Raw genomic sequence first — 27,912 nt, forward strand, 5'->3', positions numbered from 1 at the left:
TCAAGCGGGCTGCTTTGTTATGGATGGTGTCAAGCTTCTTGAGTGTTATTGGAGCTGCAGTCATCTAGGCAGGTGGGGAGTATTCCATCACACTCCTGACTTGTGCCTTGTAGATGATGGGCAGGCTTTGGGGAGCCAGGAGGTGAGTTACTTGCTGAACGATTCCTAGCCTCTGACCTGCTCTTGTAGCCACAGTATTTATATGGCTAGTCCAGTTCAGTTTCTGGTCAATGGTAACCCCCCAGAATGTTGATAGTGGGGGATTCAGTGATGGTAATGCCACTCAATGTCAAGGGCGATGGTTAGGTTCTCTCTTGTTGGAGATGGTCATTGCCACTTGTGTAGCGCGAATGTTACTTGCCACTTGACAGCCCAAGCCTGGATATTGTCCAGGTCTTGCTGCATTTAGACATGGACTGCTTCAGTAACTGTCGCAAATGGTGCTGAACATTGTGCAATCATCAGCGAACATCCCCACTTCTGACCTTTGATGGAAGGAAGGACATTGATGAAGTAGCTGAAAAGCTGCTTATAGCTGTGATCTGGAATGCACTGACTAAAAAGAAATTGGATAAATACTTGAAAAGCAAAAAATGGGCAATGAAGGAACAGGGAAATGGGACTAATTGAATAGCTCTGTCAAAGAGCCAGCACAGGCTCAGTGAGCCAAAAGCCCTCCTTCTGTGCTGCATGATTCAATGATTCTAAGGTGTGTGGATACAGAATGTTCCTTCTTGAGGTTAAATTGTGGAATAGAAGCTATGATAGGGTATCGTGTACATGGGCTGTGGAAGAAGATTAGATGGGTGGGTAGATTCTATAGTGGTAGGTGTTAGGGTGGGAGTTTTTGTATTTATTCTTATTCTTCCAGAACAAATATTCAAAGTTGGAATCTGTATCTTAAAAAACAGACCAAAAATTGGTTGAGTGTTCAATTAGCTAGGGAACCAAGAGAACATCTCTGCTCTTCTTCAAATAATGCCTTGGTATCTTTTATTCTATCTGAACAGACAGACAAGGCCCCAGTTAAACAATTCATCTGAAAGACAGCACCCCTGACAGTGTAGCACCCCTATGATAATGCACAGAGTTCAGGTCTTTCATGGGACAGGTAACCACAGTGGTCAAATTCAGAGGTGTGATTGCTACCAACTGTGCCAACCTGACATGACATGTCACCAATTCCATTCAAAGAGCCCTTTCATATCACAAAACAGCCTGGAACTAGATCACTGTCTCCAAGCAACAAGAACTGATGGGAGACAAGGTAGCAGGATGAACTCAATCTGAAGACAAGGACAAGGGTTTTGAATCTGATGCATTAGCAGATGGAAAGCTGATTAAAGTTAGTAAGATCAGGGGTGAAGTGGTGGGGACTTGACCAAATGAAGGTGGTGGTTGGTTGATTGCTTGACTCCATGGCTTGGACAATGGAGTCACTGTTACAGCAGCAGGTCACCTGGGATGCTGAGCACATACTCACTCAGTTAACTGTCCAGTCAGGATGAGATTTGGACTGGTACCAGTGAGAGTAGCAGTGCCCCCAATGCTTGCTGCGTAGCACACACTCAGACTCATTCCCTTGGATAGATTCAAATGTTTCTGTAATTGACTGTCTTTTTCCTCCTCTATCCTGGCTCTGTCCTCTGCTGGATGCAGCTGTCCGTTACCTGGAAAAGACACAAAGTCAGAATTTCAACTTTGAAGGATAATAGTTATCATATTCATTCATGAACTGGTTCTGGAGAAAGAAAACCTCAAACACTCCCAGGTCAGGTAGAGCACAGGGTTAAATACAGAGTAAAGCTCCCTCTACACTGTCCCCATTAAACACTCCCTGTAGAGGCACAGCATGGGGTTAGATACAGAGTAAAGCTCCCTCTACACTGCCCCCATCAAACACTCCCAGGACAGGTACAGCACGAGGTTAGATACAGAGTAAAGCTCCCTCTACACTGCCCCCATCAAACACTCCCAGGACAGGTACAGTACGGGGTTAGATACAGAGTAAAGCTCCCTCTACGCTGCCCCCATCAAACACTCCCAGGACAGGTACAGTACGGGGTTAGATACAGAGTAAAGCTCCCTCTACACTGTCCCCATCAAACACTCCCAGGACAGGTACAGCACGGGGTTAGATACAGAGTAAAGCTCCCTCTACACTGTCCCCATCAAACACTCCCAGGACAGCTACAGCACGGGGTTAGATACAGAATAAAGCTCCCTCTGCAGAATGCTGATAGAAGTACTGCAGGATTCCTGAACTGTTCCCAGTCTCATTCCTGAACTCAAGAGTATGGGGAAAATTGTTCACCCTGGTTCTTTATCCTCAGCAGAAAAGGGAATGGATCATGGCCTTTAGGGGTTCCATATGTCCAGTTGTTGAGCTCAGACTCTGAAAACTAGGACACATCATTTATAACTCAACGTGTGTAAGAAAAATAGAAAATGTGATTACCATTTCCTTTATATGAGTTTGATTGAATTCTGGAGCAGATTATCAATGGGAATAGGGTGGAAGAGAAATCTATTGTAAAATTGAAAAAAGGATGGGATGGATTCTTGTCTTGAAATGAGGGCATTGGCTGCCACAATATGGACCAACCTCCTTCCCATCCATTCCCTTTGGACATGATCCCAATCCACCCAACCCCTTCCCATTCACTCCCTTTGGACACGATCCCAATTGACCCATCCCCTTCTCATTCACTCCCAATCCCAAAGGACGAAACCCCTTCCCATTCGCTCCAATTGGACACAATCCCAATGTATCAAACCCTTCCCAATACACTCCCATTGGACACAATCCCAATCCACCCAACCCCTTCCCTTTCACTCCCATTGGACACAACCCCAATGGACCCAACCCCTTCCCATTGACTTCCATTGGACACAATCCCAATTCAACCAACCCCTTCCCTTTTACTTCTATTGGAAAAATTCCCAAAGGATGAAACCCCTTCCCATACAATCCCATTGGACACAATCCCAATGGACCCAACCCCTTCCTATTCAGTCCCATTGAACACAATCCCAATGGATCAAATCTCTTCCTATTCACTTCCATTGGACACAATCCCAATGGACCTAACCCTTTCCCATTCACTCTCATTGGACACAATCTCAGTTGGTCAAACCCCTTCCCATTCACTCCCACTGGACACATTTGCAGTGATTTCTGAGTCTTGAGGAGGTGAGTACTGATTGGAGCTTTCAAAAAGTCATTTAGGTGGGTCAAAGGTCTTCTTTGAAAAATACTAAGGTCTGGAGGCCACAACTTTAGTTTGAAAAAAAGGTGCCTCCCATGTCAGACAGAGATGAGAAGAAATTTCTTGTCTTAAAGGATTGTTTCAGTATTTTTTACCCAGAGTGCTTTTGAGGTTAGACCATTGACTATATTTAAGGCTAAGTTAGGTTAATTTTTGATCTACATGGGAGTCAAGGGCAGGCAGGCAGGAATCAGATCAGCCATGATCTTTTTGAATGAGGGAGCAAGCACAAGGGGTCGAATGGCCTACTCCTCCTATTTCTTATGTTCTTCCCTTCACACTGTAAATACTTGGTGAAATTTTGTATGTTGTGGCCAATGGAAGTGAATGGGCTGTGGTTGGATCCATTAGGATTGTGTACGGTTTTACAAACACAGAGTTTATAAATTTGTCATGTTTTGGGACTGTCTGTTTAATTTAAGGTAAAATGATGTAGTGAAGCAGGTCACGTGACCTGCAGCAAACCCCTGGGGGTTTGGTTGCTATGGAAAAAGACAAAGCATAGGTTGTTTTGCTGGGAAGAAGGTGCAAGATGTTCACACCTATAGAGGGTGGCAAGAGTATCTGTGCTGACACTGAGTAGACTGACAGTCTCCAAGTTTCACAGGGAGGTGTTAGGAAAGGCAGATTCTGTAAATGGTTGTACTTATAACTTTCTATTTAGTTTCAAGGTGGAATTGAGCTGGGAGTGGTGGTCTAAAGGGTAGCTAATTAGCATTTCTACCTGGATAAAAGGCCCATGTGATTCATGTTGCCATGGAGATGGGTGTTGGGGAGGGAGAAGTCCATAGAAAGGCATTGTAGGATTGGGTTGCTGGTTTCCCTAAGAGACCTCTGAACCTCAAACATGGTCAATCTGCAAGAATCTGAGGGAGAGAGAGAGAGGCAGTCAGTCTCAATTGTTCACTATGCAGAATGCGGATGGGAGCTTACACTCGAATTGAAGAGATAAGTTCATGAGAACTTAAACAAGGCTGGGAGATTCGCTAACCGAGGAGCTCCTCCAGTGTGAGTTGGATGCTGTTATTTTACTAATTAGATGTACAGAGCATATACAACACAGAAAGAGACCATTCAACCCAATCATTCTGTGCTGGTGTTTATATTCCGCACAACCCTCGTCCCATTCCATCCAGCTCATCGTAGCCTTTCAGTGTACCTTTCAATTGCCTTTGCTCTCCTGTACTCACCTGGTCTCCTTTTCAAAGTATTTAAACTATATTCCCCAGCCTGTCCCTGTCCTAGCGAGTTCCACATTCTAACCACCCTCTGGGTAAAGACGTTTCTCTTCAACTTTTGATTGGATTTATGAGTGACTATCTTGTATTAATAGCCCCTTGTTTACAATTCCCCCACAAATGGAAACATTCTCACGGCATCCAGTTTGTCCAATCCATTCAGAATTTTCTAGAACTCTATCAGATCACCTCTAAGACTTCTCTTTTTCAAAGATAAAAGGTCCAAACTGTTCAACCTTCCCCGATAGTTGTTACCTCTCCATTCGGGTACCATCCATGTAAATCTTTTTTGTACTTTATCCTCTCTCTATTGTACAGAGAACAGAACTGCAACTGTAACTCTAAATCTGGCCTGAGCAGGGCCCTATACAAATTTAACATAATGTTACAAATTTTAAGTTTTATACCTCTGGAATAAATACCATTGTTTTGTTAGCATTTTTAATGTGGAAAGCAAAAGAAAATATTTTAAAGCTGGTTAAACTGATGACTCTTACATTTGTCGGCATTTTTATCCTTGTTCTGTTCTGAGCCATTTCCTTGCTTGAGATCCTTTGTGTCAATGCTGCTGCTGTAAATGTTCTCAGGCACCATTTCAATAGCATGGGAATTGATGATGATTTTATCTCCAGGCTCCACTGGGGCCTTCTCTTGCAGTTCCAGTTCCTCATCTCTGCTGACGTGATCTTGCTCCCCACAGTTGCCTTCTGCTTTGTTCAGCTGGTCCAGCACGGCCTGTGCGATGGGGACCATCATGGCAGTGGTGGCTGTGTTACTGATCCACATCGAGAGAAAGGCAGTCACGGCCATGAACCCCACCATTAACCTGGAAAGAAAGGGCCCACCAGAACACACATTGGCTCTCAGTCAAGGCTACACCTCAATTTTAAAAATTCTCATTTTTGTTTTTAAATCCTGGCATGGTTTCGCCCCTCCCAGCTCTCTAACATTTTCCAACCCCTTGAGGACTCCAATATATGTTCTCCTCCAATTCCAGCTTCTTGAGCATCTCTGATTCCCTTTACTCCACCATTGCTGATTGGCTGCCTGGATCCCAAGCTCTGGAATTGCCTCCCTAAACCTCTCTGCCTCTCCTCCTTTAAGATGTTTCTTAAACCCTATCTCTTTGACCAATCCTGTCCAAGCATCTCCTTGTATGGCTCAAAGTTAAATTTAATCTGATAATGTTCCAGTGAAATGTTTTGAGAGTTCTATATTAACATTGTTGTTGAGTTTGACTGAATGTATGTCCAACACAGGAGCTCCTTGAAGAAGATTGAAAGTCTATTCTTTTGATCGGATCCAATATTTCTACCTTGGCTTTGGACCATCAAGTCCCAAATCAATTCTTCACTAACTCAAAACATGGGCCAGGATTTTACGGCCCCTCCTGCCCAGCGGGATATTACAGTCCCACCGAACCCCGAATGGGAATTTAAATGGCTCGCACCATCCGTTATAAGGGGGAGACACACCATGGTGGAGCCGTAAAATTCTGGCTATGCATTCATCAGACAGATTTCTGGCTGTTAGACGTTACGAAAGGAGAAAGAAAGACTTGCATTTCTATAATGAGTTTCATGGCCACCGAGTGTCCCAAAGCCCTTCCCAGTCAATGAGGAATTATTGAAATGTAATCACGGCTGTTATGTAGGAGACACCTGGTAGTTAATTTGCACGCGGCCAGATCTCACAAACAGCAATGTGATAATGGCCAAATAATCTGTTTTGCTGATGTTGATTGAGGAGTAAATATTGGCCCTGAGACACTGGGGAGAACTCCCCAACTCCTCATCAAAAAGATGCCATGTGATCTTTTGCATCTCTCCGAAACAGCAGACAGGGCCTTGGTTTAACATCTCATCCAAAAAACAGCACCATTGACAGTGCAGCATTCCCACAGCTGTGCACTGGAGTGTCAGCTTTGATTTTTGTGCTCAAGTTCTGGAGTGGGACTTGAACCCACAACCCTCTGTCTTCAGCAAGAGTACAACCAACTGAGCCAGGGCTGACACACTTTAGGATGTGAGAAGGCACTAAGTAAATGCAAGCCTTTTCTTACTTTGCAAGATGGAAATACTGACCAGGCTGTGGCTCTTTTCTCTGGAAAAGAGAAGGATGAGGAGGTGACATGATAGATGCTTTTAAAAGTATGACGCGATTTGATTGGGTTGACATTAGGAAGGGCAGCAGGTGCATGGGAGCATCGCCACCTGCAAGTGGGTGTACCTACACCACATGGACTGCAGCGGTTCAAGAAGGCAGCTCACCACCACCTTCTCAAGGGCAATTAGGGATGGGCAATAAATGCTGGCCTAGCCAACGATGCCCACATCCCATGACAACAGATGAATTATTCACGGAGCCTTACAGAGCTGGTTTGACTCCGACAATGAGCAGCACCCTCAGTGCAATGCGTTTGTGAAGATTCCAGTGTTCCACTGCTATTGCCACCATCAACCCCCCAACAAGCAGCATGTTGGTGTCCTTCAGGTACTGCATACACACCTGGAACAAAAAGCACACAGCAACACAACATCTCAGTGATGCAGTATAAAGGTGTGTTTGTTGTGTTGTGAGACTGAATGTGTGTGTTTATACAAGTGTGTATGAGATCCACTCACTGAAACTGGAAATACGACATTTATAAACAAATTGTTGGTTGTCTGATTTCTGACTCTGCTGTTTTGGAGTTGTGAATCCTCATGTGTTAAAAAAGAGAGAGATAAATCTTATGCAAATGGGTTAAACATTCACCCACTAATACTGTTATATTTGGAAAGTGATAACAGAAGAACATGAGACAGTAACTAAATTGTTTTATTATCAGTTGATTGAAGTGGGAATATTTCCACAATGGAATTACTGTCATGAACCTTATGGTTCAATCTGAGGAGTCAGCCATGGCCCAGATTCTCGTCTGTGTCAGCAGGTTGCAGGTTCAACCCCTACTTCAGAGACTTGAGCAGACAATCCAGGCGCACACTCCAACTGCAGTACTGAGGGAGTGCTGCACTGTCAGAGGAACAGTACTGAGGGAGCGCTGCACTGTCAGAGGATCAGTACTGAGGGAGCGCTGCACTGTCAGAGGATCAGTACTGAGGGAGTGCTGCATTGTCAGAGGATCAGTACTGAGGGAGTGCTGCATTGTCAGAGGATCAGTACTGAGGGAGCGCTGCACTTCAGAGGGTCAGTACTGAGGGAGTACTGCACTGTCGGAGAGTCAGTACTGACGGAGTCCCGCACTGTTAGAGGGTCAGTACTGAGGCAATGCTGCCCTGTCAGAGGGCCAGTACTGACGGAGTGCTTCATTGTCATTGGGTCAGTATTGAGGGAGCGCTGCACTGTCAGAGGGTCAGTATTGAGGGAGCGCTGCATCGTCGGAGTGTCAGTACTGAGGGAGTGCCACACTGTTGGAGGGTCAGGACTGAGGAAGTGCTGCACTAACGGAGGACCAGTACTCAGGGTGCGCTACACTGTCAGAGGGTTAGTACTGAAGGAGTGCTGCACTGTCGGAGGGTCAGTACTGAGGGAGTGCTGCACTGTCCAAGGGTCAGTACTGAGGGAGTGCTGCACTGTCCGAGGGTCAGTACTGAGGGAGTGCTGCACTGTCCGATGGTCAGTACTGAGGGAGTGCTGCACTGTCCGAGGGTCAGTACTGAGGGAGTGCTGCACTGTCCGAGGGTCAGTACTGAGGGAGTGCTGCACTGTCGCAGGGTCAGTACTGAGGGAGTGCTGCACTGTCCGAGGGTCAGTACTGAGGGAGTGCTGCACTGTCCGAGGGTCAGTACTGAGGAAGTGCTGGTCTATGGGAGGGGCTGTTCTTTGTATGAGACATTAAACCAAATCCTAATCTCTGGTTGATGTGAAAGGTTCTGTGACGGAACTCGGACAGCAGGGGGATTTTCTCTGTGTCTTGGTCAATGTTTATCCCTCGAGCTATATCACTGAAACAGTTTATCTGGTCATCTGTCACATTGCTATTTGTGGGACCTTTCTGTGTGGAAATCAGTTGACAAATTTCTTACATGTCAGCAGTGACTGCACTTTAAGCTTTCAAATTGCTGTGTGTTATAAAGGTTAGTTCATAGATCTCACTAAGAGATTCAGAGGGTGTAAGGTTGAACGGTAGTGTTTATTGGTAACACATAACTATTTATACGCACAAAGTAAAGCCTAGAATAAGAATATACTGGTCTCTGCATACTCATAGGCTGACCCAGGTCCCTTGTCATGTGACCTTTATATTACACTGTGTTGTACTGCTCTCCAGTCCCACATTAACCCTTGCTATGCCAAACACCCTTACATTACACCTCGTCCCAAATCATTACCCAGCATACTTACAGTAATGTGCTACACCTTCTCGCCCCCTCAAGTCTCTGAATTTATAAATTCAGACTGTCTGGAGGCTCGACAATTCTTCCAGATCTCATTCTGGTCACATGGGAAGAGTGGCAGGCTCCGTTGCTTTGCACAAGCTTTGTTGATTTGCAGTTCAAATTATAGTATTCTGTGTTTCTGGCATTTGGTTGTCCCGTCCCAATAGTTCGCTTTTTACACTCCTTGGAGTTGAACTTCTGTTTATCAACCACCCATCTGCTTTGTGCAGACACATAGGCTTGTTCCGTCCTTCCAGACAGAGCGCTCATTCCATTCCTTTGTTGTATGAACATGGGTTTTCTGTTTCTGTGGGGTCTGCCATGATCTTTTTGGGAATTGACAGTGTACCCCAATTCTGTTTGAATGTTCCTTGTCCATTAGCGCAAACTGCAGTTTGGTTTTTATCACCACACTACGTTCGTTTCTGTACCCTTGTACTTCAAGTAATGGATTGTTAGTGCACATTGAAGTAAAGAAGTATGACCTGCTAGCCGTTACGGAGACATGGCTCAGGAAGACAAGGACTGGGTCCTGCATATTGAGGGGCATATGTCATTCAATAAGAACATGAAGTTAGGTAAAGGTAGATGGGTAGCAATGTTTATCAAGGATGGCATTGGCACAATATTTAGAAATGATCTTGGTTCAGGAGATCAGGATGTAGAATCGGTTTGGGTGGAGATGAGGAATAGTAGGGAAAAGAAGTCACTGGTGGGTGTGGTCTACAGGCCCCCTAACAGTAACCACAAGGTAGGACAAAGTATACAAGAAGAAATATTGGTTACTTGTGATAAAGGGATGGCAATAATCATGGCTAATTTTAATCTACATGTAAACTGGAAAAATTAGATTGGTAGTAGCCTGGATGAGGAGTTTGAGGCTTTTGAGATAGTTTCTTACAGCAGCACATTCTGGAACCAACCAGAGAGCAGGTTATATTAGACTTGGTATTGTGTAGTGTGACAAGATTAACTAACGATCTCAGAGTAAAGGCACCCCTTGGTACCACCGACCGCACTTAAGTGAGTGAAGTTTACATCCAGTTTGAAAGGGAGAAGGTTGGGTCGAAGACTAGAATTTTAAACTTAAATAAGGGCAATTATGTGGGCATGAAAGCTGAGCTAGCTGAAGTGAACTGAGATACTAGGCTAGGGGATAGATCAACAGAGAAGCCATGGTAGACATTTAAGGGGACATTTCATAGTATTCAGAATAACTACATTCCTATTATAAAGAAAAATTCTAAGGGGAGGACCCACCATCCATGGTTAACTAAAGAAGTTGAAAAGCATCAAACTTAAGGAAAAAATACATAACTGCACAAAGATGAGAGGCAGGCCAGATGATTGGTCAGAATATAAAGAATGATAGAGAATGATTAAAACGTTAATCAGGAGAACTAAACTAGAGCATGACAGGAAGCTAGCTAGAAATGTAAAACAGATAGCAAGAGTTTCTACAGGTATTTAAAAAGGAAAAGAGTAAGTAAAGTGAGTGCCGGTCTTCTAGATCTTGACAATGGGGAGTTAATAGGAGATAATAAGGAAATGGCAAATGAAATAAACAAATATTTTGCTTCTGTCTTCACTATAGAGGATACAAAAAACATTCCACAATAGCTATAAATCAGGAGGTGGAAAGGAGAGGGAAACTTGGTGAAATTACAATCACTAGGGAAGCGGTACTGAGCAAACTGAAGAAGCTGTGGCTGACAAGTCTCCGGGTCCCAATAGACTACATCCTAGGGTCTTAAAAGAGGTGGCTAATGAGGTAGTAGATGCGTTGGTGTTAATTTTCCAAAATTCGCTAGATTTTGAAAAGGCTCCATTAGGTTGGAAAGTACCAAATATAACCCCTCTATTCAAGAAGGGAGGGAGGCAGAAAACAGGAAACTATAGGCCAGTTAGCTTGACGTCTGTCATGGGGAAGGTGTTAGAATTGATCATGAAAGAGGTTATAGCTGAGCACTTAGAGAAACTCAAGGTAATCAGGAAGAGTCAGCATGGTTTTATGAAAGGAAAATCATGTTTAACCAATTTATTGAAGCTCTTTGAAGGAGTAATATGCACTGTGGATAAAGGAGAGCCTGTAGATATGCTGAACTTGGATTTCCAGATGGCATTTGATGAGGTGCCACATCAAAGGTTATTGCAGAAAATTAAAGCTCATGGTGTAGGGGGGATCATATTAGCCTGGATAGAAGATGGGCTGGCTGGCAGTAAATATAAGAGTATAAATAAATGGTCCTTTTTCTGACTGGCAGAAAGTGACGACTGGAGTCCCACAGGGGTCTGTACTTTCCAAAGTGTCCCAGCCAGTCGTAGTTGAAACACTGCAGAGGTAGCTGGACATCACAGCACTAACATGGTCTCCCACCATTATGTGGTCTGTTTGAATATTGTCTTCCTTGGCCTGGAGTCTCCCTGGCTTTTTGTTGCATAGTTGGGGTTGCTCCAAACCTTGGCTTAACCTCAGCTCATAGAGTAGACTGGTTTTGTTGGTGATTTTCAGACTGCCTGACTATTTGGATAGCCTTTTCTAGAGTCAGATCTTTTTTCTGTACGCCAAGAGGGCATCATCAGCCACTCCAACTACTATTCAGTCTCGTATGAGATCTGACTTAAGGTCGCCAAAGTCCTAGCCTTCAGCCAATCTGTATAATTTGTTTATGAAAGAATCAGTGGGATCTCCAGGCTGTTGGACTCGCTTGATGAACTTTGCTCACTCTAAAATTTTGTTACTTCTTAAACTAAGGTAAGTATCAAAGGATTTCAGAACATCTTCAAACTAGCCTCTGACCTACTCTTGTAGCCACAGTATTTATATGGCTAGTCCAGTTCAGTTTCTGGTCAATGGTAACCCCCAGGATGTTGATAGTGGGGGATTCAGCAATGATAATGCCATTGAATGTCAAAGAGAGATGGTTAGCTTCTCTCTTGTTGGTCATTGCCTGGCACTTGTGTGGTGCGAATGTTACTTCCCACTTGTTAGCCCATGCCTGGATAACGTCCAGGTCTTGTTGCATTTGGACATGGACTACTTCAGTGCCTGAGGAGTCGAGAATGGTGCTGAACATTGTGCAATCATCAGCGAACACCCCCCTTCTGACCTTATATTGGAAGGAAGATGAAGCAGCTGAAGATATTTGAGCCAAGGACACTACCTGAGGGACCGCTGTGGCAATGTCCTGGAGCTGAGGTGATTGACCCCCAAAACCACAACCGTTATAGTCACAGCTGAGAAGCAGGAGTAGGAAATTCTTAGCCCTACACACCATCACTACATGTTCAGCACATGGAATTTTCAGCAAATTTGGAAACAAGGAACACAGACTCACCCCCTTCCCTCCCTCCCTCCACACCCCAGCACTGACCAGTTGCCCCCAGCACTGTCCATAGCCCCCTGTTCTGATCATTTACCCCCAGCTCTGACTGTTTACCCCCAAAACTGTCCATTAAGTCTCCAGTTCTGACCATTTACCCCCAGCACTGTCCATTGGCCCCCAGTTTTGACCATTTACCCTCAGCTCTGACTGTTTACCCCCAGAACTCTCCGTTAGTCTCCAGTTCTGACCTTTTACCCCCAACACTGTCCATTGGCCCCCAGTTTTGACCATTTACCCTCAGCTCTGACTGTTTACCCCCAGAACTGTCCATTAGTCCCCAGCTCTGACCATTTTCCCCTGGCACTGACCATTTACCCCCAGCTCTGACCATTAGTCCCAGTCTGACCTGCGTGCTCTTTAAGTCACTTGTGTTAACAAGAAAATTTGCCACCCATATGCCGGCAACTTACCTGTGATGATTTCATGATTCCGAACATTGGGAAAAGTAGCACAGGAATCAAGGCCGTGACGGCCAGCGGGAGTGCTTCTGTGCACCAGTACGCGGCCATGAGTATGATTATGTAGCCACAGTAAGCTTCCTAAAACAAGAAAAAGAGGAGCACTCAGCAACAACGTCTGCCTTTCAACCCTTTCAGAATTATATCTGGAATCTTACAACACAGAAAGAAACCATTTGGCCCATTGTGTCTGTGCTGGCCCTTTGAGAGAGCTATCCATTTACTCCCAATGCACCCCAGTCTTTCCCCACCCCTGCAATTTTTTTCATTTTCAACTATTTATCCAATTCTTTTTTGACGGTTGTTATTGAATCTGTTTCCACCGCCCTTTCAGGCAGCGCATTTCAAATCACAACAACTTGTTGCATATAAATATCCTCATCTCCTCCTCTTGTTCTCTCATCTCACCACAAAACTGAAACTTTCATTCCTGATATCACTCAGGTGTATCCCCTCTGCCCCCTGAGTCCTGCTGCCAATTATCTTCAATCTGTGTCCCTCTGGTTACTGATCCTCCAACCATTGGAAACAGTTTCTCCTGTTTACTCTATCTATTTTCTTCACGATTTTGAACACTTCAATTAAACCTCCCCTAACTCTCTGCTTTAAGGACAACAATCCCAGCTTCCCCTCTGTCTCCACATAACTGAAGTCCCTCAACCCTGGAACCATTCCAATCAATCTCCTTTGCACTCTCCAAGGGCTTGACATCCTTCCTAAAGTACAGTGCCCAGAATTGAACATAGTACTCCTTTTGGGGCCTAACCACTGTTTCATAAAGGTTCAAAGGTCCCTGCTTTTGTACCCTAATCTTCTGAATAAAGCCAAGAATCCCATATGATTTTTTAAAACCTTCCCAACCTGTCCTGCCACCTTCAAAGATTTGTGTATGTACAAACCATCAGTCTCCCGGATCCAACATTCCCTTTAAAATAAGATGCATCAGTGAAATGATCTTAGAATTAGCAGTTCCATAGTGAATAATGTGAAAAGGAGGGTCTTGTGGTGCTGTGGGTAGCGTCTCTGCCTCTGGGCCTGAAGCTTTGGGATTGAGTCCCAGCCCAGGACTTAATGGCCAAGGAAGATGCATTCATAACGTGGCCAAACAAGTTGAGTCAACCCACAAATTCTTCCAACACATGCCAATGACAGGCGATAAGAGTGGAAGAGATTCCTGATCATCCATCATAGCTTCAGACCACAGAACGCATGTAAAAGTGCATGTTGCTACAGCAGCTTGGACTCCCTGAGTGAACTGTAACACACCACCAGTGAATAATGTAAACACTGTATACTGTAACCTAGACAATATAACATAGTCACTCTAATATACTACAATATCTCCAATATATTACAATATTATTCCATCAAGCCATTAAAAAGCAAACCAAGGACCCTCTGGTCATTTCCAGAAGGATTGGCTTGAAAAGCAGAATAGTTATGTTACACGACCATCAAAGTTTGATTAGACCATGCTTGGGGCACTGTGCACAGTACAGATCTCGCTATTATAAAAAGGATGTAGAGGCACTGGAGAAGATGCAAAGATTAGGATGATACCAGAACTGAGAGGTTAGAACTATCAAGAAAGATTAAACAGTCTGGGGCTCTTTTCATAGAAAAGAGAAGGCTGAGTGGTGATCTGTTCGAGGATTACAAAAGGGTTCGTTAGAGTCAACGTAGGGATGTTTCTACTTGTGGGAGAGGCCAGAACTGGTGGCCATCAATATAAGATAGTAACTACCAAATCCAATGGGGAATTCAGGAGAAACCTCTTTACCCGGAGAGTGGTGAGAATGTGGAACTCACGACCACAGGGAGTGGTTGAGGTGAACAATATAGATTCATTGAAGGGGAAGCTGGATGAACAATAATTTTGCTCTGCCTTTAACAGGCCAATGACCCCCATTACAGCAGAGAATTCTTGCAGAGGTTTGTGAGGGGAAAGTTTCCTGACTCCCTGGCGTCAAGTCGACCCTATGTACCACTGGAGGCCAGAGAACCTTCAAAATGAGCACAGGTGAGCACCTCTCAGGAGCAGGCACATCTGGGCCATGTATCAGAGGTGAGCACTCAGCGCCTGGGTCAAATCCCCACTTCAGAAGCTTGAGCACAATATCTGGTCCGACATTCACAATGCAGTACTGAGGGAGTGCTGCACTGTTGTAGGATCAGTGCTGAGGGAGTGCTGCACTGTTGTAGGATCAGTGCTGAAGGAGTGCTGCACTGTTGTAGGATCAGTGCTGAGGGAGTGCTGCACTGTTGTAGGATCAGTACTGAGGGAGTGCTGCACTGTTGTAGGATCAGTACTGAGGGAGTGCTGCACTGTTGTAGGATCAGTACTGAGGGAGTGCTGCACTGTTGTAGGATCAGTACTGAGGGAGTGCTGCACTGTTGTAGGATCAGTACTGAGGGAGTGCTGCACCGTGGTAGGGTCAATAATGAGGGAGCGCTGCACTGTGGTAGGGTCAATACTGAGGGAGCGCTGCACTGTGGTAGGGTCAATACTGAGGGAGTGCTGCACTGTCGTAGGGTCAGTACTGAGGGAGTGCTGCACTGTCGTAGGGTCAGTACTGAGGGAATGCTGCACTGTCGTAGGGTCAGTACTGAGGGAATGCTGCACTGTCATAGGGTCAGTACTGAGGGAGTGCTGCACTGTTGTAGGGTCAGTACTGAGGGAGTGCTGCACTGTTGTAGGATCAGTGCTGAGGGAGTGCTGCACTATTGTAGGATCAGTGCTGAGGGAGTGCTGCACTGTTGTAGGATCAGTGCTGAGGGAGTGCTGCACTGTTGTAGGATCAGTACTGAGGGAGTGCTGCACTGTTGTAGGATCAGTACTGAGGGAGTGCTGCACTGTTGTAGGATCAGTACTGAGGGAGTGCTGCACTGTGGTAGGGTCAATACTGAGGGAGTGCAGCAGTGTCTTAGGGTCAGTACTGAGGGAGTGCTGCACTGTCGTAGGGTCAGTACTGAGGGAGTGCTGCACTGTCGTAGGGTAAATACTGAGGGAGTGCTGCACTGTCGTAGGGTCAGTACTGAGGGAGTGCTGCACTATCGGAGAGTCAGTACTGAGGGAGTGCTGCACTGTCACAGGGTCAGTACTGAGGGAGCGCTGTACTGTTGCAGGGTCATTACTGAGCTAGCACTGCACTGTCGGAAGATCTGTACAGAGGGAATGCTGCACTATCAGGAGCATCAGTACTGAGGGAGTGATTCACTGTCAGAAGGTCAGAACTGAGGGAATACTGCACTGTCGGAGAGTCAGTACTGAGGGGGTGCTGCACCGTCATAGGGTCAGTACTGAGGGGGTGCTGCACTGTCGTAGGGTCAGTAATGAGGGGGTGCTGCACTGTCGTAGGGTCTGTACTTAGGGAGTGTTGCACTGTCATAGGGTCTGTACTGAGGGAGTGCGGCCCTGTCGCAGGGTCAGTACTGAGGGAATGCTGCCCTGTTGGAGAGGTTATCTTTCATGTGAAAGATACCCACCCGGATGTATTCGCTATTGGAGAACAGAGGAGATCTCCTAGTGTCTTGGGACCAATATTTATCCCTGAACCAAAATCACTAAAAGAGATTATCTGGTCCTTATCATGTTGCTGGTTTTGGAATCTTATTGTGCTTAAATTGGAAGCCGTGTTTCCTACATTACAACGGTGAACGGTGTTCAAAAAGCACTTCATTGGCTAGAATTAATTCCTAAAATAGTGAAAGGTGCTATAGAAATGCACGTTTCTTTTATCTTCAATTTGCTGGACAAGCCTTGGACCTGCCTGAGAACCGGCCTGTTCCCGTCATGACCTTTGATGTCCGGCACCCTATTCAAATAAGGCACCGTCTCACTGACCCATCCCCCGCCCCGGACTCCAGCGGGGTCAGGCCCAAGCAACACAATCCCAGCCCACAGGCAGAGTGGTTTATCCCCTGCCAAAGTCCCACTAACATGGGTATAGGAGATTCACTTACTGTGGCTATTATCTGAGAGATATCACTATGTGCGAATTATGTGAGGAACTCAAATAAAACGCAAAGGAATAAGGGTCAATGAACTACAGAGGAAACCTCCCCAGCGACAATGGCTGGGATTTTCCCTGCCTGCTGGCGTCAGGCGTGACTGGTGGCGTGAGCGGACAATATGGCACGATCGGTTTCACTACGGCATGAAACCAGTTTGCAATCATCTGCTCCGCACGCCAATGGCGGGCTGCATTTTCCACCATCGGACATCAGGAACTTCATTGTAATACATCAGCGTATCATTATAAGGCCAGCCTGCCAGATTCATCCCTCACCCCACCCCACCCCCGCTGGATTGTCCACCCACGTTGGCGGGAACACACGCCTACCTTGCTTCGGTTAGCACTTGTGGCCATCAGTGCCAGGCTTCACAGGCAGCACCACATCACTTTTATCGGGGGCTCATGGGCAGGTCTCTACCTACCAGATCAGCCGTGTGTGGATGGCTGTCCAACTGCTGCAGGGCTAAGGCTTGATGGGGAAGGGGGAGAGGAGGCCACAGACAAAGGAAGAGGCTGCAGGGCTAGGGCTGTACTGGGGAAGGGGGGGTATCCCAGGGTGGAGGTGGGGGCACGTGTTGATCTGTGGAAGTGGCTTCACGATGGTGAGGGCTGAGGAGGCAGTCTCCAGAGGAGATGAGGCCAGATGGACATGTGAGGATGTGTGAGAGAGAATCGGTGGTGGTGTCCCTTGAGCTCGCAGAGAGTGAGATTTCAGTGAATGTGTGATGGGCTTGAGTGTGTGAGTTTAGAATGATGTGATGGTTACCGTACCCTGGCTGCATGGATCATTCATCCTCTACCTGCAGTGGATGGACAACCAACCACCGCTGCCACCACCTGCCATGCTGGATTGGTGATGCCGCTGCCCATCCTGTAGCCAGAGCGGGGATAGAAGACATCATGGCGGGACTCCACGGCGTCCAAATGGCATTCAGTGACGCGTTATTAAACCTGGGGGCTACAGTCTTTTCATCTTTCGTGAGCATCTTCCCTGCAGTAGTTGTGAGCTGGAAGCACTGAGATGTATACACGTGGCTGGACTTTAAACATGGCGCCTGGCGTGATGAAGTAGTGGGGTGATGGTATGCCGGGCGAATGAGAGCCCGCCTGCCATGGAAATGGCATGTTTCTCGGGAACGCATAAGTAATGTGGCCAGTTTGGGGTGATACGGCGTGAAAACCCACCATCGCAACCAGTGAGTAAAACAACCAATATGTTCTCTGATTAACATCTGCAATCAGCCATCAAAATGAGAAACTAGGTCAACTTGACCTCAAATTGATCTAAGCCTTGATATCCAGAATGCAGAACAATTGCCTTTTCATAATCTTAAAGGGGAACATGCTTGTATGTAAGCAGCTCAATCATTCCTACTGCACTGCTTATTATAACGTTCCTGTTTAAATATATCACTGTGTCACCAACTAGCAGCTCTACAGGAGATTCTCAATATTCTATAATTCACTACATTGTGTAGATTTTATTATCATTCTTTGGGTTGTGCTCATCGCTGGCTGGGCCAGCATTTATTGCCCATCCCTGATTGCCCTTGAGAAGGTGGGGGTGAGATGCCTTCTTGAACCGCTGCAGTCCATGTGGTGTAGGTATACCCACAATGCTGTTAGGGAAGGAGTTCCAGGATTTTCATCCAGCAGCAGTGAAGAAACAGCGATATATTTCCAAGTCAGGATGGTGAGTGGCTTGGAGGGGAACTTGCAGATGGTGGTGTCCCCATATATCTGCCGCCCTTGTCCTTCAAGTTGGTAGAGGTTGTGGGTTTGGAAGGTGCTGTCGAAGGGGCTTTGGTGAGCTGCTGCAGTGTATCTTGTATTATACAACACACTGCTGACAATGTGCGTTGGTGGTGGAGGGAGCGAATGTTTAAGATGGATGGTGGATCGGATACCAATCAATTGTCCTAGTGCTTCTAGATGTCCAGGAATTATAATTGTGAGAGCATTTTACAAAGTGTATCATTAAAGAAATAAAAATTATGGAAGAAGTAAGTAAATAAATTGTAACTAAACATTTGGTACAGAATGTGAGATGTGTTAGCAGGACATTGGAAAGGTTACTATAGTTAGGCCAAGCTTGTAACTAAGAGAATATTATAATCGTGGGGGACTTTAATCTTTCTATGGACTGGACCAATCAAGTTAACAAAGATGATCTGGAAGATGACATTTGTGACAGTTTCCAGGAGCAATACGTTTTGGAACCAACTAGGGATGAAGCTATTTTAGATCTAGTATTGTCCAATGAAGCAGGGTTAATCAGCAATCTCATAGTAAATGATCCATAAAGAAATAGTGATCAAAGTACAATTGAATTTCAGAATATGTTTGAAAGCGACATACTGCGATCTCAAACATGAGTTTTAAACTTCAACAAAGCCAATTATATGGATATGAGGGACAGCTGGATAAGATTGATTGGATAAATAGACTGAAAGATATGTCCATAAATAAACAATGGGAAACAGTTTTTAAGAATTCAAAATGTTCAACAAAAATACAGTCCATTAAAAAACAAAAACTCAGCAAGATAGATCCAACCCTAGCTTAAAAGCAAATTACTGCAAATGCTGGTATTCAGAAAGTGCTGGTAAAACTCAGCGGGTCTGGTAGCATCTGTGGAGAGAGACCCTAGCTTAATTGGAAACTTCAGGATAATATATGACTAAACAAAGAAGCTTATACTATTGCAAAGAATAGGAGTAAGTCTGAGAATTGGAAGTGTTTTAGAAATCGGCAAAGCTACCGAAAAGTTGATAAAAAGGGGAAAAATAAAATGTGAGAGTAAACTAGCCAGAAATATGAAAAACAATTGTAAGAGTTCTTATAAATATTTAAAAGGAGAGTAATTAAAGCAGAAGCATGTATCATGGAGAATGAGGAAATGACAGAGACATTGAAGAAATATTTTGAGTGTCTTCATAGTAGAAGACATAACTATCAAAGCAGAAATAGGCAGTGACCTAGGGGTTAATGAAAGTGAGGAACTTTTGAGGCTGGGATTTGCTGTGGGGTCTGGAGTCACATGTAGCCCAGACCAGGTAAGGATGGCAGATTTCCTTACCTAAGGGGCATCAGTGAACTGGATAGGTCTTTACAACAAACAACCCATGGTTGACTTTTAGTTCCAGATTTTTACTGAATTCAAATTTCACCAGCAGTCATGGTGGGCTTTGAACCTGGGTCTCCAGAGCATTACCCTGCGTCTCTGGAATATTAGTCTAGTAACACAATACCACTATGCCACCACCTCCCCATGACATCAGTAGAGAAAAAGTACTGGGGAAACCTAGGGTACTAAAATCCAACAAATCCCCAGGCCAAACGATGGCCTGCATTCTAGGGCTCGAAGAGAGATAACTACAAAGATTGTGGATATGCTAGATATGATTTTCCAAAGTTACTAAGGTTTGGGAACAGTCATCAGATTGGAAGTTAACAACTGTAACACCGGTTTTCAACAAAGGAGGGAGAGACAAAAGAGATAAAATGGTTTTACAAAAGGGAAATCATGTTTGAAAAATTTATTAGAGTTTTTAAGGATGTAATTAGCAGATTAGAAAAAGGGAAATCAGTAGATGTGTAATACTTGGATTTCCAAAAGGCATTTGATAAGGTGCCACACAAAAAGTTAATACATAAGATAAGGGTTCATGGAGTTCAGAGTGATATATTAGCATGGATAGAGGATCGGTTAACAAGAGACAGAGAGTAGGGATAAATGGGGCATTTTCAAATGGGCAGGCTGTGACAGTGGAGTGCCACAACGATCAGTACTAGGGCCTCAGCTATTTACAATCTATAGTAACAACATAGATGAAGAGACAGGGAGTAATACTGCATCCACAGTATTTTACTTTTATCATAATTTATCGAAAGGTGCTTATGATACGGAGCTAGATGGGAATGTAAGCTATGAGGAGGACACAAAGAGGCTATAAAGAAATATAAACAGGTTAAGTGAATGGCCAACAAGGTGGTAGATGGAGTATATTTGAGTATGTGTGAAGTTATTTACTTTTGTAGTAAGAATAGAAAAGCAAAATATTTTTTAAGAGTTGTGAAACTTGTAAATGTTAGGTGTACCTGTACAAGGGAAACAAAAAGCATACAGGTACAGCAAGCAGTTAGGAAAGTGAATGGCATGTTGACCTTTATTCCCAGAATATTGGAGTACAAGAATAAGGAAGAATAGCTACCACAGTACAGGGTTATGGTGAAACCACAACTGGAGTACTGTGCGCAGCTTTGGTCTCTGAAAGGATGTACTTGCATTGCAGGTAGTACAGTGAAGGTTTGTCTGGATTGAGAGGGTACCTGGAATGAGAGGGTTACCTATGATGAGAGGCTGAGTAAATTGGGTCTATGCTCACCAGAGTTTAGAAGAATGAGGGACGATCACATTGAAATGTACAAAATTCTGAGGGGATTTGATAGGGTGGATGCTGAGATATTGTTTCCATTGGTCGGGGAATCTAAAACATGGGGGCACAGTCTCCGGATAAGGGGCTGATCAATTAGGACTGAGATGAGGAGAAATTTCTTTACTGAAAGGGTTATGAATCTTTGGAATCCTCTACCCCAGGATGTTGTGGATGCTGCATTGTTGAATACATTTAAGCTGGGATAGACAAATTTTGTGTCTCAGGGAATTAAGGGATATGGGGAGTAGGCGGGAAAATGGAGTTGTAGCCCAAGGTCAGCCATGAACGTATTGAATGGTGGAGCATGTTCGATGAGCCATGTGGTCAACTCCTGCTCCTATTTCTGATGTTATTATGTTCAGAGTCAACATAGATTTAGGGAAAGGAAATCATGAATGACAAATCTATGAGAGATTTTTGAGGATACAATGAGCAGGTCTAGCAAAGGGGAACCAGTAGATGTTGTATATTTAGAGTTTCAAAAAGGTGCCACACAAAAGATCATTATAAAAATAGGCCTCATGGGATTGGGATAATATATTAGCAAGAATTGAGGGTTGGTTAACAAACAGAAAACAGAAAGTGAGAATAAACAGGTCATTTTCATGTTGCCAGATTGTTACTATTGGGATACCACAAGGGGCAGTGCTGGGTCTCAGCTATTTACAATCTATATAAATGAGGGGACCAAGAGTAATGTATCCAAATTTACTAATGGCACAAAGCTAGATAGGAAAGTTAGCTGTGAGAAGGATTCAAAAAGGTTATAAAGAGATAAGTGAATGGGTAAAAAGGTACAATTTGAATATAATGACCAGGATTTTACAGCCCTGTCGTGGCGTGTCTCTCCCCGGTGGATGCTGTGAGCCATTTAAGTCTCCATTCAGTTTGGTGAGACCGCCGAGCGGGAGGGGCCATAAAATCCTGGCCCATGTGTTATCCACTTTGGTAGGAATAATGGAAAAGCAGAATATTTTTTAAATGGTGAACGATTTGGAAATGTTGTTATTCAGAGGGACCTGGATGTCATTGCACAGTTCAGAAAGTTAACATGCAGGTACAATAAGCAATTTGGAAAGCAAATGTAATGTTAGTCTTGATTGCAATGGAGTTGGAATATAAAAGTAAAGAACTCTTGCTGCAATTAAACAGGGTCTTGGTGAGACCACACTGTGTACAGTTTTGGTCTCCTTACCTAAGGAAGGATACACTTGCCTTTGAGGAGATGCAACGAGGGTTGACTGGGATTCCTGGGATGGGAGTGTTGTCCTGTGAGGAGGGATTGAGTAAACTGGGTCTATACTCCCTGGAGTTTATGGGTGGTGAACACATTGAAACAGAAAATTCTTAAGGAGTTTGAGAAGATCGATGCCACAGCCTCAGGATAAAGGGTCAGTAGTTTCGGATGGAGGTGAGGAAAAATTTCTTCACTCAGAGAATTGTGAATCTTTTTGTGTGCCAAGGGAATTAAGGATATGGGGTTAGTGCGGGAATCTGGAGATGAGGCAGACGATCAGTCATGATCTTATTGAATGACAAAGCAAGGTGCTGAATGGCCTCCTCCTGCTCCTATTCACTTTTATGTTTTGACATGTCCTGACATTCATTGTCTACCTACCAGGTCTCAATGCAACAACTTACATTCATATAGCACCTTTAATGTAGTAAATGTCCCAAGCTGGGACATTTGTTACACAATGTTTATTGTCACACATGGTGACAATAAAATTTGACATCATGCCAAATAAGGTGGTTTTGGCCTGGATTTTCATCCTTGAGGCAAGCAGGGGGAGTTGGGAAAATTCCCGGTTTGGACCGCCTCGAGTGAAAGTGCCCGCAAATGTGGGATCTTCACCTCACGGATGCAGGCTGGAATCAGGTCAGTTGTCCCGGGAAGAAGTGTGGAGGTAGCCACGGCAGCTGCCAGGGACCTTGAGACTTTGTCTCAATTAAAATAAAAACACAAAGACCCTCTATCCCCTACCCCCAACGCTCCCCTCACCCCACAAACACTCTCATCAATGTCACCTCATTCCCCCCAACCAACACCCATGGGCCCTCATGCCCCCATGCCCCTCTACCCACCCACTTTGTCACCTCATTCCCCCTATGCCAAACTCCTCCATCCCCAATTTCTAGAACCAATGAACCCATATAGTGTAAACTGGGGATGTGTAAAAAAACTCTTGAAGAAAAGTCATTCGTTGAGAATTTTCTCCTATTGAAAAATAGTCTGAAGTGCAAACTAATAAATGTGTTAATCATCCAGGCCCTTTGAAGTTTCAAAAACCACAAACCACAAACCACAGGAGGCGAAAGCACTTAACTTGCGTAAACAAACTTTGTGAACTTGTCAGCAGAGCTCAGAAAGCCTGAGCTGTCAATCAAAGAAAGTTTCCTCTGGGGCGCAAGCATTCTTGCATTAGAATACCCGACTGGGCTCTCAGTCAGGCCTCATTATGTATCAAATCAGCTGCTTTATCCTTGAAAGAAGGAACCCTGCTGTCCTTACCCAGTCTGAGCCTGTACTACAATACACTTACAATATTACAACATTACAAACTCTTCAAAAGTTCTTCACTGGCTGTAAAGCATGTTGGAATGTTCAGAGCTCCTGAATGGGGCTACAGAAATGCAAGTTTTTTCTTTCCAATGCGACTAGAGTCCCAGAGCAGCATGGATTAACTCCCAACAGTAAGCCACTGAGCTGGATCCAAGCCGTTCCATAGGGATCCCAGAGCACAGCCCACACCACCTTCTCAAAGGAGAATAGGGACATCCTGTGAATTCCAGAATTCCCAGCAACACCCAACACCCTGAACTGATCATTTAACATGTCCTGGGCTATGGGAGAAAATTCATTTCAAAGCTTGATGAAAAGCTGAAATAACGATCTGCCCACTATGCAGACATTTAACAGATGAACAGCTTGATTTCTGCACTATTTCATTCCCAAACACAACGGAACTCTAACAGAGGCACAGACTGATGATGATTGAGGTTTACGGAAGCTGGTGTTGCACTGCATTGGCGTTGAACCCCATCAAACACTCCCAGCACAGGTACAACACAGTGTTATATACAGAGTAAAGCTCCCTCTACACTGTCCCCATCAAACACTCCCAGCACAGGTACAACACAGGGTTATATACAGAGTAAAGCTCCCTCTACACTGTCTGCATCAAACACTCCCAGCACAGGTACAACACAGGGTTAGATATAGAGTAAAGCTCCCTCTACACTGTCCCCATCAAACACTCCCAGGACAGTTACAACACAGGGTTAGATACAGAGTAAAGCTCCCTCTATACTGTCCCCATCAAACACTCCCAGGACAGTTACAGCACGGGATTAGATACAGAGTAAAGCTCTCTCTACACTGACACCATCAAACACTCCTAGGAGAGGTACAGCACACGTTTAGATACAGAATAAAGCTGCCTCTACACTGTCCCCATCAAACACTCCCAGGACAGAAACAGCATGGGATTAGATACAGAGTATAGCTCCCTCTACACTGCCGACGTCAAACACTCCCACGAGAGGTACAGCACAGATTTAGATACAGAGTAAAGCTCGCTCTACACTGTCTGCATCAAACCCTCACAGGGCAGGTACAGCATGGAGTTAGACACAGAGTGAAGCTCCCTCTACACTGTCCACATTAAACACTCCCAGGGCAGGTGTAGCACAGGGATAGTTACAGAGTAAAGCACCCTCTGCACAGACCCCATCAAACACTCCCAAGTCGGGTACAGCACGGGGTTAGATACAGAGTAAAGCTCCATCTACACTGACTCTATCAAACACTCCCAGGAGAGGTACAACACATTTAGATACAGAGTAAAGCTGCCTCTATACTGCCCACATCAAACACTCCCGGGGCAGGTACTGCACGGGGTTAGATACAGGGTAAAACTCACTCTACACTGTTCCCATCAAACATTCCCAGGACTGGTGCAGCACGGGTTAGATAATGAGTAAAGCTCCATCTATACTGTCCACATCAAACACTCCCAGGACACGTACAGCATGAGGTTAGATACAGAGTAAAGCTCCCTCTACACTGACTCAATCAAACACTCCCAGGACAGGTACAGCATGGGGTCAGGCACAGAGTAAACCTCCCTCTACACTGTCTCCATCAAACCCTCCTAGGACATGTACAGTACAGGATTAGATACAGTTTTTAAGCTCCCTCTACACTGTCTCCATCAAACACACCCAGGACAGGTACAGCACGGGGTTAGATACAGAGTAAAGCTCCCTCTACACTGTCTGCGTCAAACTCTCCCAGGGCAGGTACAGCACGGGGTTAGATACAGAGTAAAGCTCCCTCTACACTGTCCCCATCAAACACTCCCAGGACAGGTACAGTACGGGGTTAGATACAGAGTAAAGCTCCCTCTACACTGTCCCCATCAAACACTCCCAGGACAGGTACAGCACGCGGTTAGACACAGAGTAAAGCTCCCTCTACACTGTCCCATCAAACACTCCCAGGACAGGTACAGCACGGGGTTAGACACAGAGTAAATCTCTTTCTACATTGTCCCCGTCAAACACTCCCAGGACAGGTACAGTACAGGATTAGATACAGTCTAAAGCTCCCTCTACACTTTCCCAATCAAACACACCCAGGACAGGTACAGCATGGAGTTAGCCACAGAGTAAAGCTCCCTCTACACTACCCACATCAAACACTCCCACGAGAGGTATAGCACAGGTTTTGATGCAGAATAAAGCTCCCTCTACACTGTGTGCATCAAACCCTCCCAGGACAGGTACAGCATGGGGTTAAGTACAGAATAAAGCTCCATCTACACTGCCCCCATCAAACACTCGCAGGACAGGTACAGCACAGGGTTAGATACAGAGTAAAGCTCCCTCTACACTGTGTGCATCAAAACCTCCCAAGGCAGGTACAGCACGGGGTTAGATGCAGAGTAAAGCTCCCTCTACACTGTCCCCCATCAAACACTCCCAGGACAGGTACAGCACGGGGTTAGATACAGATTAAAGCTCCCTCTACACTGTCTGCATCAAAACCTCCCATGGCAGGTACAGCATGGGGTTTGATGCAGAGTAAAGCTCCCTCTACACTGTCCCCATCAAAAATTCCCAGGACAGGTACAGCACGGGGTTAGATACAGAGTAAAGCTCCCTCTACAATGTCCCATCAAACACTCCCAGGGGAGGTGCAGCACAGGTTTAGATACAGAATAAATCTCCCTCTACACTGTCCCCATCAAACACTCCCAGGACAGGTACGGCATGGGATTAGATACAGAGTAAAGGTCCCTCTACACTGTCCCCATCAAACACTCCCAGGACAGTACAGCACAGGGTTAGATACAGATTAAAGCTCCCTCTACACTGTCCACATCAAACACTCCCAGGACAGGTACAGCACGGGGTTAGATATAGAGTAAAGCTCCCTCTACACTGTCCCCATCAAATACTCCCAGGACAGGTACATCATCGGATTAGATACAGAGTAAAGCTCCCTCTACACTGTCCCTATCAAACACTCCCAGGGTAGTTGGCACCACTGGGCTAGATAGGGAGTAATGTTTCCTTTCTGTCTCTCTCTCTCTCGCAATATCCCTTTTCCTCACTGTTGTTATTGACTTCCAAGACGCACAATCGAACTTTCCTCCTTAAACCTCTCCCACTCTCTACATGGCTTTCCTCCTTTAAGACTCTCCTTAAAACTTACTTCACTGTCCAAACTTTTGGTCATTTGCCCTAATATCGCATTCTGTGTTTCAGTGTCACACTTTCTGTAATGGTCCTATAAAGCGCTTGGGATGTTTCATTCCTCTAATGGGTTTATATAAATACAAGTTGCTCTTGTTGAAATATAGTTATTCCTAGTGACCCCAGTGCTTGAGTCAGGATGAAAGAATTTCAGAATACTGTCACCTGGGCATCACCCTCGCCTGTAAACAGGCCCCATGGGTGTGAAATTAGTACCACCCTCTCTGCCACTGCCAGGTACATACACGATGATAATACCTCTCCTAAACACTCCCGCACTCCCTCCAATTAGTCTGCCTGCTGGAACCTGCACATGAGGCCGCTGGCAGCTTTTGAGGGCTCTCATCTTACCTTTGTCGCAATGACCAGAGGGAGGGGTAACAATAGAAGTGGAACCAGGAATATAACCAGCTGGCTCCTGAAAGCCCAGACGATTCTCCAACAGGAATCCATTGCTTCAGGCAGTGTCTGAACACACGCCTCTTCAACACTGTGTGAGCTGTAACAGAGCAGAGGGCAGGAGTGCTTTACCTATAACAGAGAAGCAATTAAACATTAACCTACCCATTTTTAATCTGCCAGCAGAATATTTTGACCTCAATGGGAGGGGCAGGCATTGCAGAATTTATAAATACCACAGCCGCTTCCTGCAGGAGCAAAGTATCACAATGTTGGTTTCCAATGTGCGGGAGTTTGTGGGCTAGAGTTTGGATTGCATTAACAAAGTTTTCATCTCCCAGACTGGCCAACTGTTCACATCGGCCCATCCACCTCCCTGGACTCTTTCAAATGTCAGTCCTTCTTCATCGGGGATTTAGGGAAAAGGTTTGCTTGGGCCATTCCGACTCCTGTTTCCCGTGTTCCCAGGATTCAGACTGGGGGCTCTTTCCTCTAGAAAAAAAGACCGAGGGGTGAACTGATAGAGGTCTTTAAAATTATGGAAGGGTTTCGATAGATGTAGACA

The 27,912-nt window shown here is 45.1% G+C and overlaps 1 protein-coding gene across 2 annotated transcripts in view; it reads right to left on the reverse strand.

The window, feature by feature from the left end:
• The window catches only part of LOC121283276 (solute carrier family 13 member 2-like), a 39,841-nt gene extending 12,440 nt beyond the window's left edge, over nt 1–27,401 (reverse strand). Inside the window, exons 1-5 of one of the 2 annotated variants that reach the window (XM_041197675.1) lie at nt 27,300–27,401; nt 12,686–12,814; nt 6,879–7,015; nt 5,099–5,333; nt 1,484–1,623 (exon numbers count right to left, since the gene is read on the reverse strand). In XM_041197675.1, the coding sequence (XP_041053609.1) occupies nt 1,484–1,623; nt 5,099–5,333; nt 6,879–7,015; nt 12,686–12,814; nt 27,300–27,401 (743 nt within the window). Of the gene's footprint in view, nt 1–1,483; nt 1,640–5,096; nt 5,334–6,878; nt 7,016–12,685; nt 12,815–27,299 lie in introns of both variants that reach the window. The other variant, XM_041197674.1, reaches the window with a different exon arrangement.
• Nucleotides 27,402–27,912: the final 511 nt, after the last annotated feature.

The sequence above is a fragment of the Carcharodon carcharias genome, chromosome 10, assembly GCF_017639515.1.
Source record: "Carcharodon carcharias isolate sCarCar2 chromosome 10, sCarCar2.pri, whole genome shotgun sequence".
Lineage (NCBI taxonomy): Eukaryota > Metazoa > Chordata > Chondrichthyes > Lamniformes > Lamnidae > Carcharodon > Carcharodon carcharias.